This window comes from Astatotilapia calliptera, chromosome 15, assembly GCF_964374335.1.
Source record: "Astatotilapia calliptera chromosome 15, fAstCal68.1, whole genome shotgun sequence".
In the NCBI taxonomy this organism is placed as follows: domain Eukaryota; kingdom Metazoa; phylum Chordata; class Actinopteri; order Cichliformes; family Cichlidae; genus Astatotilapia; species Astatotilapia calliptera.
The window spans coordinates 10,925,692-10,942,435 of record NC_137436.1 but is presented as its reverse complement, the minus strand read 5'-3'; the positions used below and the strand labels follow the sequence as shown (position 1 = coordinate 10,942,435).

At 39.1% G+C, this 16,744-nt stretch overlaps 2 protein-coding genes across 4 annotated transcripts in view; one reads left to right on the top strand and one right to left on the bottom strand.

Annotated features, from left to right (window-relative positions):
• usta (uronyl 2-sulfotransferase a) overlaps positions 1–2,279 on the top strand; it is a 59,355-nt gene extending 57,076 nt beyond the window's left edge. Inside the window, exon 8 of one of the 2 annotated variants that reach the window (XM_026143345.2) lies at positions 1,509–2,279. In XM_026143345.2, the coding sequence (XP_025999130.1) occupies positions 1,509–1,801 (293 nt within the window). In that variant the 3' untranslated portion in view covers positions 1,802–2,279. The remainder of the gene's footprint in view (positions 1–1,508) is intronic. The other variant, XM_026143344.2, reaches the window with a different exon arrangement.
• A 1,906-nt stretch (positions 2,280–4,185) lies between these two features.
• slc22a16 (solute carrier family 22 member 16) lies at positions 4,186–16,670 on the bottom strand. Of its 2 annotated transcripts, XR_003269840.2 has the most exons (9): positions 16,493–16,670; positions 13,643–14,119; positions 12,642–12,759; positions 9,874–10,435; positions 8,413–8,540; positions 7,092–7,201; positions 6,626–6,725; positions 6,256–6,487; positions 4,186–4,952 (listed from the first exon to the last, which is right to left on the bottom strand). XR_003269840.2 is itself a non-coding variant. In XM_026143343.2 (8 exons), the coding sequence occupies exons 1-8, from the start codon at positions 16,534–16,536 to the stop codon at positions 6,320–6,322; spliced, it is 1,707 nt and encodes a 568-aa protein (XP_025999128.1). In that variant the 5' UTR covers positions 16,537–16,670; the 3' UTR covers positions 6,006–6,319. The 2 variants fall into 2 exon arrangements, 1 of the variants encoding a protein (XP_025999128.1); XM_026143343.2 differs by lacking the exon at positions 4,186–4,952 and having other exon boundaries at positions 6,006–6,487.
• Positions 16,671–16,744: the final 74 nt, after the last annotated feature.

Genomic DNA, 16,744 nt, shown 5'->3' with positions numbered 1-16,744 from the left:
AGTTATCCCGAGAGAAGTAAAGCAAGTGTGTAAGTCCATCTCTGAATGTTTGTAAAGCATTCCTGCGTTAAGCTTACCAAACGATATATGGAGCGACTGCCTCTTCTTGCTGCTACTTCAATCATGAAACTGCTTAACGATCAGCTGATCGGCTTTTCTGTCGCGAGTCCGTCTCTCTTGTTTGCTTTTGGCCCACTTTGCACCAGAAAGAGGAAACCAGCGGCTGAACAACAGCAGCACGTTTAAGCTTGATCAGCTGTTGTTAGAATTTATTTATTATTACTTTCTACTCGAGGATCTTTTTCTATGTAGCTGACGGCTGGTAACTGTGCAGGGGCGGATCTAGCAAAGTTTAGCCAGGGGGGCCGATAGGGCATTAACTGGGAAAAGGGGGCACAAAGACATACTTTTCTTTCTTATTCTCATTTAAAATGTCGAGCTTTTAATAAATAATTATCTGACACCCAAAGTTTTAATTTGATGTAAAATGAATAGAAGTCAATTACTGTATATAGTGACTATTAAGTCTAATATATATACCCTAGTAAGCTATAGTACTTTTTCCTTTGGGAAGGTACCATCTGTGCAGTCTGCAATTTTGTTGAAGAAAGATGTTGAATCTATTTAATATTTCTTGAAAAATAATTGATTTCTGTGCTTTTTTTTTTTCACACTGCATCAAATTAAGGTTGATTACGTCGATTAAGCATCATGAGGTGGAGCGTGAGGGGTGGTTCCCTATTTTTTATTTATTTATTTTTGTTGTTGCTGGGAGTTGGAACCCTATTAGTTAGGTTGCTTAATATTTACGCTAAGTACTCTTTAAAATACCAGAATAGGGAGGATGGTGTAGGTTTAAGTTTATTAGATTGATCAGTATTGCTGAACTATGAAATTTTTTTTTTTTTTTGCATACAGGTATAACAGAATAGCTTTAGTGTAGTTGTTGTTTTAAACTTGAGTATGAACTTATACAAAATGCAGCAAGATATTTAAAAAAAAAACCAGTTTTGTTGATTAAAAAACACTATATCGGATTCATATCGGTATCGGCAGATATCCAAATTTATGATATCGGTATCGGTATCGGACATAAAAAAGTGGTATCGTGCCATCTCTATTCCAGATACAGACAAACAAACTGGTGATGGCTAACCAACAGGGCATAGTAGTGGTGGACAAGCAGAGCAAGAAGGCCATAGTGACAGATATAGCTAGGAAGAAATACCAAGAGCTGCATGTTATTTTTGTCCAGCTTAGCGAACCGCTTGTCATGATGACTTAGTAGCAAGATATCTAAATAGATGTGGTGATATATGAATCATTCACATTAAACAGCAATCACTTGCTACTTAACTGGAAAAATAAGTGGCTTAAGATGATGATATATGATATAGTTATTAAGTAATTTCCTGTCTAAATAAATGTGCTTGAAACTTTTTTTAAAACATTTTGATTTTAGTCTTTGCTGAACTTTGTTTTTTTGTCTCTCCATCATTTTGTTGCAGATTATAGGAAAATGGGAAACATGACAGGCACTGTGCGTAAACAAACCCCCACTTTAGAGGCCCTGCAGGTGCTGTATCACCGCATGCGCTATGAGTACGAGTTTTACAACTTCGTCCGTGACCAGTTCCACCTCACGAAGAAAAAAATCGGCCTGAAGTCTGTTTCCAAACCCCCCGCCTATTCAAATGATTTCCTGCGGCAACTGGCCCTTCGAACCCCAGAGCCTCTGGATGAAGACGAGGAACTGGAAACGGATCTGGAGGATGCAAATAGCTGGCTGGTTCATCCCTAAGGGATGCTCGATGAACATTAGACGCAGCCACGCAACGGCTGCTTAGCTAGGACTGGCTAAAGAAAACTGTACCCTGAGGACAAAGGGGAGGAGTTTCAATCTTTCAGCGTCACCCAGAGAATTGAGGTGCAACTCCCAAACTGACAGGCTCAGCACTGAAAACTGTAGAGTTGAGAAACTGGATGGACAAAATGCTCTATTTATAAATTGACCAAGGGCAATGGGAAATAATATTCAACTCAATCTGCTTGACTCAAGTTTTCCTTTTTATAATTTGGGCTTCTTTTTGGGTTCGTTTAAAAACCGTACTGTCGCTGTCATCTCCAGGGAGAGATTAGTGCAAGATCTGGACAGCTAACTGTGATTGGAAATGTGCTAAATGTTATCGCCAGGTTGTTTACTATAGGAGAGGAATTAAAGGCATTTCCCAAGACAGATTACTACTTTATGAGAGGTTTGATGTCCTGAAAGCTGGATGTTGTTGTGAATTTTAAAAAGTGCCATAAGCCTTTTAGGTATATTAGTCTTCCAGGACTGTTGTCAGACCTTACTAAGGGTTCTGGGATTTGTGTGGCAGAAAGTTCTGTGCACAGCTGGCAGAGTTGTGACATAGTCAGTTCATTTGTTTTAGTATTGGTTTATAACATTTTGTGTAATTTTGTGTAATTTGTTAAATACTATTAGGTGTAAATGAGGGTTAAACTGCGAGCACTCAAGTATGAATTCAGAGAATTCCAAAAGTGTGCATGAATGATTGAGTTTGACCAAACAAGCTGTGTATTTTAGCAAAGATTTATTATTTGGGACAGGCTATATGTTGATACTGTAGAGTGAGTTAAAAGCCTTTATGAAGCCTAATTTGTATTCCAAAGTTTAAAAGATTGAGCTTGCCAAATAGCAGTTTTTTTTGCAAAACTGTATGAATACACTGCACTTTGTGTTAGGTGACATTTCCTTAACATCTGCAGCAAAATGAGGGATTTGGTCACAACTGAATGCTGATTTGCCTGTCATTTCAACTCAGATTATTTGTTGTTTAAGGGTTTTCTGTATATTAATGTTATCATCAAAGTGTGTGAAGTGTTACCAAGCCCAGTTAATACTTATTTCTAATTATCCAGCAGCTCCACAGTGCTTTTTCATCACAGATGTTTAAAAAAAACAATTATCCATAAGCTATTACGTGACTAAACATTTCACTCTACCATCTTAATCTCTGTTCTGCGTATCTTCATCATTATGTTCCATGTTTTGTTTTTTGCTAGTTTTATTTATTGTTTTCTATTCATTTGCATTCCATATAAAATTCTCAGGAAGATAAAAAAAAAACAATGTTTAACGCTCACATTTTTTTTGTTGTTGTTTATGCTGGTGGCTATAAAACAATTTTCGGCATTTAAGGGTGTCTAGAATGAACAATGGACAATGAATGAACAACTAACAAAGACCGTCAATAAATGTCCTCTTACTATTGCAGCTATTGCCCCTGTTTTACTTAAAAATGGTTTTGATACAGAAAAAAAACGTACTTTTTACAGACTTATTATGGTGACTCCATTCGGGGAATTGCTAACTATATGTATATATATAATATGTAGGCATTTTTTCCAAGAACCTTTGTTTAAGAGAGGGCATTCACTCACTGACCACTTTAAAAAAAGTGGCCCTTAAAGACAGAAAGGTAATTTTGGGGACGTTGAGGCATGTTGTTGGTACCATGATGTTTTGGGATTTTTCCCACACCACCACAGGGTTAACAGAGTAGAGTCAGAAGAAAATGGAAAATATCCACTTGGCAGCATTTCTCTGGGTGACAATGCCATGCTGATGTCGGAGGTCAGAAGAGAATGGCCATACCACTTCAAGCTAAGTAACTGTGTAACTCGGGGCATGAGTTACTATACATACCTAGCATGCAGCTCTGTATGCACAAGAGTATTTATTCTGGCATGTCAAATCTTGAAGCAGATGGCCTAAAGCAGCCACACCAGGTGCCACTCCTTTGAGCTAAGAGCAGGAAACTGTGGCTACAATTCAACAGGATATTGGAAGAATGTTGCCCGATATCTTGAATTCTGCTCAGACATTTATGCTAGGACGTAAACATCATGAAAACCATCATGATCTATACCGACTTATATCAATGGTTCAGGCCACAGATGGTGTTTAAATGGGGTGTGGGACATTTTCTTGCCGTATTCTGGGACCTGAACAGTGTTTAAATGCCACATCTTACCACTGCTTTATGAGCACAATGTGAATGTGTGAATATTTCCAGCACCTTGTTGAATATATGCCACAAATAACTAAAGCTGTTCTGAACACAACAGGTGCTCCAACCGAATACTAGCAAGGTGCACTCAATAAACGTAAATAGTCATCACTCATTGTAATACTCAAATGTTTTTTTATTTAAATCTTGAAAAATTTGAGTGACAAAATGTTTTTGGAAATATCCACAAACATTCATTACATTTTCAGAATTTTGGCACATCGTCAACAACAGGAGATAATCACTTACATGAAGCAGATTGATAACAACATCCTTACATCCTTACTCGCTCCATTTAGCCCAGTAATAGCCCCCACTCTATTTGAGGCACCAGTATCACGCCAGAACTGGAAGTTCACGTTAGAAGAACTCATGTTTAGTACTTTTCCATACACATAAGCACACACACATAAAAACTGGTAGTTTTCTCCTGAAAAGTTGAACACAGAGGACCTTTATGTATTCGGTAATGGCGATGGGAATGTCACTGTGGCTGTGGGACTTCCCCTTCACCATCAAACACAAAGCTGTTAATGTATATAGGCACCGTATCCTCAGACCTGCTGTATTATTTTTGCATTTCCAGCACCAAGTTCAAACTTTCCTTATTGACAAATGGAAGGAATTCACTTGCTCCTTTACCGAGGTTTATAAAGTCTCTTTCTGTATCACTGTAAAACTGTGCTAACTAAAGCCAGTTCATATGAACAGAATGAAAAAGCCATAAACCCCAGTGTCAATCCTCTGCATATTTATTGTAAATCAAAATAAGACGAGGATGCTATTAATGGAAAAGTCCATACTGTTGATTGCAGACCAGTCACCAGTTTTAGAACACCAGCCGCTGTTCTTTTTCTCCTTTGGATTAATGCACCATAACTGTAACATAATATTGTAAATCAGGTATATACAGTACATCTCCACAGTGTTGTGGTCCATCCCTGTATTTGGTCCAAACATCTGGAGATCATATTTGACTCTTGAAGACTCTATAAGGTACTATTATGCTTCTTTTCTTAATCTGCCTAGCGTCTGATTGCATATAAGCGCATATAAAAAAAATCTTAACTTGACTGTTCTACTCAGTTATACCCACACATGCACACAGATTAGATAACAAAGGCATAGTAAAGCTCAGCAATGGCATCTTAGACAAGATGAGCAATTAAAAAACTCCTGCACACTGTTATTGTGATCGCCGTAATGTTTATGGGTAATTAGAAAATTCATTAACCTTTAATAAAGGTCACAATAATAGGAAGAAGAAGAACTAATAAAGGTCTAACAATGGTGTGCAAAACTTTGCTCTTTTGTTACCTTTAAATATTTGATCTTTAACAAGAGGCAGTTGAGGATAAATCCAGTGATAGATTCACAGCAAAACTGATGTCCTGAGATTAAAAGAAAGCCTTAAAAGGCAAGTTGAAGGCACTTATTTAATATTAGAATAATACATTCTAGATACACGACATACGATTTATTATGGTATAAAATAACCAAGGCACTGCCATGATCTGGTCAGATGGTCGGAGATGCCAAAAAATGTGCAGCAGTTTAGCTTTGATAGCTTTGTTTTAAAGGATGACTTGGTTCAGTACAGCTGGAGTCTGATTTTAATAGTTTTGGTCATCACTTCTTGTCGGTAATATAAACACTGTGGTAAGAGCAGGAGGATACCCGCTGAAACACTGCTTGAAAGAAGCCCAACAGGGCAAGAAACACCTGACGACCTAACATAAAAATCTGCTTTTGTTCTGCCTATAACTACAAAAACTTCATTTGATTTAAAAATAAATAAAGTCTTTCTATTGTCTGTCATGTCTGTCTTATTTGTAGCTGTGTTCCAAGAAATTTTGAAAAAAATTTTAAGTACAAAGTTAAAATCAGTAATAGAAATTATGATCGAAACTACAAAAAAGACTCAAAGTATGCTTTCACAAATTACCACACATGGCACATGATTTTCATTGTGTTGTGGTGTTTACATGATAGAGCAGAAGATTGTGAGGAAGTTCTCAGGCCTCCTAAAATATCAAGCTGTTGGTCACTTTACAGAACAAAATGTCAACAAAAAAGTCACTTCACAAGTTATCATAAAAACGTATCTTTTCTTGTTTTTCACTTTTTTCCAACCATCCTATTAATCTGTCGTTTTTGTTTCCAGGTATTTAACTGTTGTTACCTCGTCTCTCTTCCACAGCTTGTCTCCTTGTGTGTAGATCTCTGTGTTCCCTGAAGTGTACGGCTCAAGCTTTTGCTCCATGCTGGTTCAGCTCCAGTCTGTCGTTCATCTTGCTGGGCTTACGTCCCAGAGATTCAGCCTCTTCCAAGGTGGTTGTCAGAGGTTTGCCAAGGGTCTCAGGCAGAAACAGTGCGAGTACTCCAAAAATTAATGCCAGGATTCCTACAATAAGCTAAACACAGGTTGTGATTGAGAAAAAGGGGGGAAATTTTTTAATTTAGCAGTGCTGCCAGGGTAAACTTAGAAATAAACTATGATAAATGAGAACAAATGGAAGTTGACAGCTAAAACATTAAATGCATTTCTATACCTGAGGTAGGTAGATCCAGATGTCAGCCAGGTAGACACAGAAAGGGGCCACCACACTGCCGACACGGCACATCATACTGCCACTACCTACTGCCAAAGACCTGGAGGAAGAGCAGCATTACTCCCTCTGTTAGAATTAATTAAAAGTCGGAATATTACATTGATTTCAGTTTTTAAATTTAGTTCACAGGTCTAGCTAGTTCTAAAGTGGAAGATTCAAACATGAAACTTTGCCCTTAATATAGCAGCAAAGTACAAACCCCTATTCCAGTAAAGCTCTCAAGAACAGAATGCAATGATTTCCAAATCAAATCAACTTTAACCTGAAATTATGGTTGTATATGAATGCATGAATTTTCTGTTTCACGTATAAAGAGTTCTTTAGTTTTTGCAATATGAAAAAAATAATAGTTTTAGCAGTTTTAGCAAACCCTTAAAACAAAAACAAAACTCTTTAGCGTGCTTACCTGATGATAGTCGGGTAAAGCTCGCAGGTGTAGAGGTAGATGAGACCAAAGGCAATTGCAATAGCAAACTTTCCTATCATACTCAGAACAATAGTTAGGATCTCTATGTCCTGTAGAAATGAAGAGAGAAAGAAAAACAAAGAGAAAGACAAAGATTTCAATTCAATTTAGCTTTAATCACGTAGCACCAAATAACAAAACTAAATTCCAGGTGCATATACTACTTTTAAAAACTCAAGAAAGCACAAGTAAGTACTTGTACTTAAGTACTTGTACACCTGATTGCCCTTGCTCATCAGAGACTTAACGAACTTAATAAGTGTTGCTCTGTCAGTCACTATAATTTAATTCATTATTATACTCTCTGACAAGTTCTGATTGTGTGTCAAACATGCCCTTGACTTAAAACATCCATAAAAACATACATGTTAATATATGGTAACTAAGTGAAGAATAAGCTTGAATGTAAAATGAAATGTATTTGATTATTAATTCCCATTGACTACAAAGCAGTGTATAAACTGTATACAGCCAAGCTATCGTGTGGTTTCTATTAAGAAGTGCTGGAAACAAACTGGAACTTAATGAGACTGCAACTGGATTCATGACAGCTGGAATGAACAGGTGTGAGTAAAAGGGTCGCTACTGCCGTGTCAGCAGGGTTGCGACACAGAACTTTAGACGTGTCCCCTGTCTCCATGCTGCTATTTTTTTTCCATCTTTCACTGTTTGCATGGCTCCTAAGATCAAAGGTCATATTTATTTAAAAATGAAGTACCAGCTGTTTGCCAGCTCATCCATGAACAGTGCTAATTTGGGTCAGAGCTCAGAACACATGTTGGGAGCTTCAAGTGTCGGATCTCATTAGTACTGGTCAGTGATCACAAAATACATCGCAATAACAGTCGAGTTCATTAGAGTACAAGTACTTTAAGTAACTCTATGCTATATTTATTCTATCTTGTAAGCAGTAGCATCACTGTCACATGTGTAAAGCTCCACATGCAGTTAGGATGCAGGATTACAAGCATGGCTCATTTGTAAGAGTTACCAAGACGAAGCCTCTTCCCTCCAAAAAAGACATGGCGGTATAGCTTAGGATTGCAAAGTTGCCTCAGAACTTAACACATGTTAGAGAGAGTTTCTTAAAGTACATGTACTTGTACAGTTTGGACTGTCTGATTTATCGCCTTGTCACTGGGCTGGTACTGTTGAACTCTGACACTTGCACCTAAAGATGACTGCAGATTTCTGTGAACAGCTGAACTTTTTTTTGGTGGTGGGGGGTGGGGGTGGGGGTAGGGTGCATCTCTGTACGTACAGCAGGTACCACAATAACGAGAAAACAGGCGACCGCAGCCAGGAGCAGAGATGGGGCACACGTCTTCTTCCTTCCAATCCGATCCATTGCAAAACAGCCAACCAGATAAGAGGGGAGCTCCACTGCACCTGGAAACAACCAACCACAGCCGCTCTCTGTCAGGGGTTATCACTGGCACTGACAGTGACATTCTATCTGGAGGACCTAAATAACCATCTGAAAAGCTGCCTCCCAGATATGCTCTTCACTGTGCCTCTAATGGAAGTAAATGGGGATCACTCACTAAATATTCCTCTGGCAATTAAATGATCAAGATTAAAAATACACTTTCCGTTGAGCGTGAAGATACAAGACAATTCATTTAAAACAATTACTTTGTGACTTGAATTAACATAATTTACAATTATATTTCTAAGCAGTCATCCTGAAACACATTTCAGCAGTCATTTTGATGTTAACCTCAATTTCAGTGATGACCTAGACATCCAATCTGCATGTTAAGAATCAACAGTCAAATCTGAAAAAAACCTTCAAGTTTACTGTCCTGAATGGAAATCTACTGGAGAGTTGTGAAATGCAAAAAAACCCCAATAAAAAACCCAAAAACAAGCCAAACAACATCATTATCCAATCATGCTTCTAGACTCATGACAGTTTTAAGGGAGAGGTGGCAGAAATATTCTTCTACTCGACCTCTAGGTAAAGATGGAGGTAAGTGGACTTTTTCTTGGTCGACTTGGTTACACATTTGGTTATCTGCCACAATCTTTACTCTTATCTAATGTCAACAATTTCCCTTGTGGGATTAATAATCTACCTACCTACCTAAGTCACAGCTAGTAATAAATTCTGCAAACTTATTTTATAATTAAGTGATCGTACTGTTACATCCCCCAGGAGGATGTCTCTTCTCCCTATTAACCTTTTGTTTTGTCCAGGCTCCACCTCCTCTGTCCTGAGTCAAAGGTTAAATAAAATCCCGTGTTTTCAAATAGCATTACATGAACACTATATCAGTTCAACTAAAAGATGTTTGTTAGACTGTAAATCCTATTTTCTCAATCAGACAGAAAACCACGAGGAAGCCATTTAGCTTAAAGATGGAGCGCTGCTATTTTTTGTTGAGTCCTCGCAGTCTGATTTCACTCTCGGTTACATATACAGAGCACTAAACAAAGCAAAGTAGAGGAACATATCATTTTTACTGTGTTTGAAATTTCCACATAAGGTTCTGCTCAACTTAGAAGTAGCAAGAGTTGTTTTTAGATTAAACAGGTGAACTAAATCATCTCCAGACTCACTGGAAACACTCTGAAGTAGAGTAAGAAGCAGAGACACTATTCTACATCTGACACCAAAGGTAAAAAAAAAAAAAAGTGCCAATATGATCACAATATTAAATACATGTTTATAGTTTTGCAATCTCAGTACCAAATTCACACTCATGTGACAATCACTTACCAGCAAGGAAGAGGTTAACATACTGGTTTCCTCCCAGATTTACTGAGCCCAGAGAGAAGACGTAGTAGCCCAGACTGCCGATGAACCAGATGGCCCACACTGTGCATGTACGACCGGCCATCCTCCAGCTGCCAAACAGGTCCACGATGGTCAGCTTCTTCTCAGGCTTGGATGACTGCTCGTCTGTGTCTCCCTTCAGCAGACTTTTGCCATCTTCTCTCTTCCCTGGCTCCAGGAGATCCTCAGCTTTCAGCCTGCATTCAAGGCCGTTGACGCGGGCAATCACATTCAGCAGTTTCTCAGTTTCCTCATAGCGGCCCTTGGCCATCAAGTAAAAGGGAGTCTCGGGAAACTTCCAGCAAAAGAGCAAGAAAGGTGCGGTGCATACGGAGAGGACTATCTGGTAGATCCACCACACCCGCACCAGGTAACCAGTCAGAGCCACCATCATGACGCCAACAGCAAAGGCTGCATGCACATGCATCGATGTCCATGTGCGTACCTTGTTGCCAGTGAACTCTGTTACATAGACAAAGACCACCACCAGATAGCCACTAGACACCTGTCAAAAGCAAAGATGAGAAATAGGAACTAGTCATTTTAATAGCAGTTTAATAGCAGTTTTCCACAGAAAACAGATAAAGTGGCCAAGAAATGAAAATGTAAAAAAATAAAATAAGAGATGGACAAAATGCCCTTCTAACATGTTACAGATGTTGATGTTGTATATAGTACTGTGCAAAAGTCTTGAGTCATCCATCATTTCTTAATATTTGGTTTCCAAGGAGCTAGACTTTCTTAAGATTTTTAAAGTGCACTTGAGAAACAGGCCTTCTGAAGTTTTTCTTTGGACATTGGCTGCTTTTTCACTCATTTTCAGTCCAGACTTTTTACCTGACCTGGTGGCTGAAATTTTTTGCTTTTGTTTAATTTGTCTTTGGGAGGTTTGTGGTTTTTGTTTCTTTGTTTGTTAAGCCACTTAACACTGACCTATGAATCATTCAGGGATAAACTGGGGGGAAAAGACAGCAAAGATCTGAAAGATAGATCTGGTCAATCAGTTGATCCATTTACTGTTGGTTACAGCCTCACCAGAAACGGTCTGAGTGGAAAGGTGGCTGTCAAGAAGGCATTCTTATGAAAGGGAAATGGGAGAAAAGGCAGAGGTATGCCAAATTATAGAAGACTTGAACTGAATTTGAGTGGGAACAGATCTTATGGAGTAATGAATCGAAATTTAAATTTTTTGGTTTAAGTCATCATCATTATTTACAGAGGATGTCAGTTCAGTGGTACAATAGCGACTGTCTGCAGCCATCTTTAAAACACAGTGTCGTGGTTTGGGGTGGCGTTTCAACCAGTGATGTTGGGGATCTTGTCAAAATTGATGGATATTTGAACACCATCAGATTTTGATCCACCATGCAATACCGTTAGGAAATAATGTAATTGCACTTCATTTTTCATATTGGCAATAATCCTAAACCCATTTACACCTGGACAGAAAAAAAAATCACAGTGGAACACTATTAGTCGTGGATTGGCTTCCCCAGAGTGCTATGGGATCATCTTGATAGAGAACAGAACATAAGACAGCCAACATACATAGAAGAGCTTTGAATGTCCTTCACGCTGCATGGAGAACTATTCCTGTAGACAACTTAAAGAAATTACTAAAAAGTGAGAGTTCAGGGTCTGTCAAAGAATAAAGGTGGTCATACCAAATATTCCCTAAAAACTTGTTAGACCTTTGCAGAATCTGTCCTATTTATTGTATTTCCTTGTATGTTAGCTCATGTTTCAATAAACAGCTGCAAATGCTGAGTGAGAGGTGGCTTGAGACTTTTGCACAGTACCATAATTTGTCCACAAGATGGCACTCTGCAGCTTCCCTGCTGGCAACCGTGTTTGAAACGCCCAACAACCAGCTAATCCCAACAGAGTCGGACAGAGTATAAACAAATAAGCAAATAACTACACATAACAAATGTTAGGGAAATCTGTTTTGGAAAATATCGGTCGATATATTGGAATATCAGATTTTTAAATCAGCAAATATCTGTATTAGTCTTTTAAAACTTATGTTCCTCAGACTTTAAATATAAGGTTATGATCATGCTAGTAAACCTGAAGTATATCCTTTGTGTTCAACCTTATGAACTTATGAACAAAGAGAAACTGACTGCATGCTCTTGTTGTACACAGTACCAGCACACAACAAATTTATAGTTCATAGTAATGATTTGGGGATAAGTCTTTGTAGGTTTGCCGTGTGGTTTCATAGTGTAGCTGTGCAGTATCAGTGTACAAGGGCCTGACTCTATGTGAAAAACAACAGCTGTAGCTGCCCTACCACTGCTAATGTACTGACATGTGGACTTGTAACCATACAGACCGCCTTCCTTAGGGGTGTTAGTTTAAGCAGATATGAAATAATCTGCATCTAAAGCAAACAAACCCATGTTTAAATATAAAGACAGAAACTAAACCTGTTTGTCACTGTTTGTGTCACATTTCCTTAAATTACATATTTAAGGAGTATTTTTGGTTTGCATGTTGGCTTAGCTGCAATATGCCTACAGGGGGTGTATTCAAGTATATTACCTGAGAACATTAGGGACTGGACAAGAGGTTGTTTAGCTGAGAAACATCCACTGGTGGCTGTTTGCAAGAAGAACATTGTAAATATGCCACTTCTCTTGTCCCACGTTGGCTTTTTATAAAACACACGCACGCACAGGTACGTAACCATTCACAACCGTACCCACCATAGCAAGGAGAAAGCGGAGCACCACAAAGAAATAGTAGTTTCCGGAGAATGCTACAGCTACTCCGAACCCAAACTGACAAACGCTGGTGAGCATCAGAATCTTCACACGCCCAACTCTGGTGGAGAGAAAGAAAACTATGTGAAAAAGAATTACAGAGACAAGCAGACCAATAAAGGAAGAGAAAAGAGCTTGTATATTCAGTTAAGGAATCGATTAAAAGGGGCTTATAAAGTTGTCACAGTCGCACGTGGTTTTAAATCATTTCGACAGGAGTGCTTGACAGGAATATGATACTTGTGCATGAAGTTACGGAGAAGACTGACTGCTTTCTGCTAAAATTTACTGCTGTAAATGGTAAATGGCCTGATTCTTATATAGTGCTTTTCTACTCTCCCGAAGCTCTTTATATAACAAGCCTCATTCGCCCATTCATGCAAGCATTTTTTTCACTTTTTTGCTCAAGTGCTTTCTATCTAACAATCAAACGAATTCGCATTCGGAGAGCAACTGGGGTTTAGTTTCTTGCCAGAGGATATTTGGCAAACAGACTGGAGCAACCATGGATCGTACCACCAATCTTTCGATTAGTAGGTGACCTGCGCTACCTCCTGAGCTACAGCCACCCCTGCACATGTAAATGCTAACCACTCAAATCTGGCTTTGCATTCTGCTCCAGTCATTACCTTCCACTTCTTTTTCCCCCAATCTACATCAACTATGCTTTCACTTGTCCTGCCTCATTTTCACTATAATAATTTCTTTCCACTACCTTCTTGACCTAATGTGAAGCCATACATCCTGAAATTACAACTACATGAATTACAACTACTTTGGCAAGTTCCTTTTTTTTTTTTAAACATATAGTCTATGCCAGGACAGCCCTTCCTGTTTAAAACTTAACTCAAAAAGTGTCACATGGTAACATTTAACCCCTGTCTTTGACTCTACATGTTGCCTGAAAATAACCTTGACCTCATCTTACAGCAGCCCCTGCTTACCTGTCAGCAACGTCCCCAAACACCAGCGCTCCAATCAGCACCCCGAGCATGAATGTGGGCTGGCACAGCTTGGCCAGCCACTCTTTATCACATACCAAGTCCCAGTCGGTCACAATGCTTTGGTAAACTTCGGTGTGGTCATAAACAAAGTTCCCTGTACATTCTTTCACTGTTTTGTTGCCATCGAAGTCATACGAAAAGTGTGTTGGGTTGATGCGAAGGGTGCAGCGGCACCGGCTTAGCTCCCACTGTTCTCCTTCTGCTGTCTTCACCACCAGTGGTCCACTACCTGATTTGAAGACTGGTAAGATTTCTTCCAGGCTGCTTGCCGTCACATTACCATACAGAACGTCGGTGATGTTGCCGGGCACGCTAGACACAAAAATTGGAGTTTCCACCAGAAAAACTGAGGCCAGGTAGTGGATTCCACAAGCTATGGCCTGGAAGACTGCTGCAAAGTACAGACATGCCTGAAATCTGGACAGAAGGAGAATACAGGAAAATTATTGTGGTGATTTTACAGTATCACCACAAAAACAAAAAACTTCTACAAAGGCAACCTTAATAGTTCAACTTTTAATGGAATCTAAAAGACATTTCCAGGTATCCAACAGCATTATCGTTTCAAGACAATTGCTTTGAATGTAGTAATTTATTCAGAAAACAAGTCTATATCCAGTGTTGGGGAGTAACGGAATACATGTACCGCCGTTACGTATTTAAAATACAAAATATGAGTACATGTATTCCGTTACAGTTACCGTTTAAAAAGGTGGTATTCAGAATACAGTTACTTTGTTGAAATAAGTGGATTACACGGCGGTACTTTCCTGTTTCATAATATGAAATTCATATTGTCGCGGGTCAGGACTGTTTGGGTTTTGTTTGACAGCTATGTTCTGTTGTTCCAGGCGTTACGGTTGCCATGGTTACAGGGTGATGCTCTCTCTCTGCGTGTTTCCTGGGTGAGAGAGCACTTTTTGTTGTTGTTGTGCTAAGCTAATAGGCAGAATGCTACAGGTATAGCTCTAAAGAATGTAGCATCATAGGCAGTGTAGTCCGTGCTCAGTGTTGGGAAGGTTACTTTTAAAATGTATTCCATTACAGATTACAGTCAAAGGAGCTTGCAAAGAAAAGCGTCTGGACTTCTTTAAGTTGCTTGAAGACGTTTCACCTCTCATCTGAGAAGCTTCTTTAGTTCTAAGGTCAAATGGTGGAGAGTCCCAGATATAAACCTAGTGGGAGTGACCCCCCACAGAGGGAGAACTGAAGAAGCTTCTCGGATGAGAGGTGAAACGTCTTCAAGCAACTTAAAGAAGTCCAGACGCTTTTCTTTGCAAGCTCCTTTGACTACGATGACCTGGATGACTGAGAACCTTCACAGACATATTACAGATTACAGAATACATGCCCCAAAATGTATTCGTATTCCGTTACATTACTCAATGAGAGTAACGTATTCTGAATACTTTGGATTACTTAATATATTATCATGCTGTTTACAACTACGTGAATGTACTATTGCTGTGTGATTTATTACTGTTACTGAAGGTCTGCGGCTCCGAACCATAGTAAAGGGACCTCTGGCTAATATGGTGGGTTCTGTGTCGGGCTCTTAGCCGAAAAATAGCTTTACTTTGTTGTGTGGGTCAACTTTGCTTGCGAGAGACAGAGAGAGGCGTTGAAAGGCTGCTCCAACGGAACTTATTGTTTTCAGAGGAACACGGTGTGCAGTCAAGTCTTAATAGCTTACTTACAACTGGGCTCTTCAGGCACTCTTCTTGGCTGCAGTGGTTATTATTATATTTACATGCTTCAGCTCCTGTTTTTGCTCGATGACAGCTCGTACTTTTCCTTTTTCTCCCTCCCTCGCTTGATGAACCAGCATGATAATATATTAAGTAATCCAAAGTATTCAGAATACGTTACTCTCATTGAGTAACGTAACGGAATACGTTACAGAATACATTTTGGGGCATGTATTCTGTAATCTGTAATGGAATACATTTTAAAAGTAACCTTCCCAACACTGGACATATCATAGACAGCATCTTGAGACACCCCTCATGCCTCGGTTTTCTTCCAAGGAGTCGGACTTTCTTGTCATTTTTAAAGTGACTTTGTGCAATAGTTGTCTGGGCTTTCTGAAAATCTATCCATGTTCTTCTTTGGACACTGGCTGCCTTTTTTTTTTTTTTTACTGATTTTCAATCCAACCCTTGCTCCTCCATCTTCAAAATATAAAGAAATTAATGGTGACTCGCGATTTTAGCAGTGTACCCAACCTGTGTGGAAAGGTAAAACTTTTTTACCAGCTTTTTAATAAAACCCTAAACGTTTTTAGGTTAAAAAGTGGGAAAACAACTTGACTGATGGAGAGGTAGTCAGGTAAAACCAACCCGCACAGAAAGAAATAATTCTAGGTGTGTTTATTAAGTCATTTTGAAAAAGCCTACTAAAAACGAATATATAAACTTTATAGTTTAAATACATTAACCATGTGTCTCCTAAAGATACACAGGCCCATTTCTAACTGTAATTAGTTATTTTTCAAAATTACAAAGAGGTGACAAAAGTTTCTCTAAGCGAATGTCCACCCCCTTTTTGAAACATGGATATATCTGTATAGATAAAAAAAAAAATACCGTATCATTGCTGTAAAACAAATTACGTCATCTCCCACTTTCAATAGTGTTTGTTTTCAAAATAGCAATGTGAAGTGGGATGTGTAATATTTACGGTTCTAAAGTTGGTGCCTCCTACCACAAAATTCCCCCCACTCGAATAAAGAATAAAGAAAATGTAAAGTTTCAACTGACTATAGAGAAAACATGCCAATCCTCACGGTACCTTTTGAAATGTCCGAGCTCGTCGAATACTTTCTCCACAGACATTTTCTGACGGCGCGTTTGTGTGCGGTGGCTCCCGGTGCGTCTCTCCCTGGCGGGCAGCAGCTCCTGAGCGGATCAGCACCAAATAATGAACAGAGGCCTTCACGAAAGCAGGGTGGGAGGGGCAGACACATACACACGGCTATTGACAGACTCGAGCTCCTGGGGCAACTACCTTATAAGCGAGACGCTGGTGTTAAAAAAAAAACGC

Coding starts and splice junctions, on each gene's coding strand:
- slc22a16 (XM_026143343.2), bottom strand. CDS start 16,536: ATGTCTGTGGAGAAAGTATTCGACGAGCTCGGACATTTCAAAAG. Junction 10,436..12,641: donor TCCGCTTTCTCCTTGCTATG/GTGGGTACGGTT, acceptor TGCTTTTGACAG/GTGTCTAGTGGCTATCTGGT. Junction 8,541..9,873: donor TGTTAACCTCTTCCTTGCTG/GTAAGTGATTGT, acceptor GGTTGTTTCCAG/GTGCAGTGGAGCTCCCCTCT.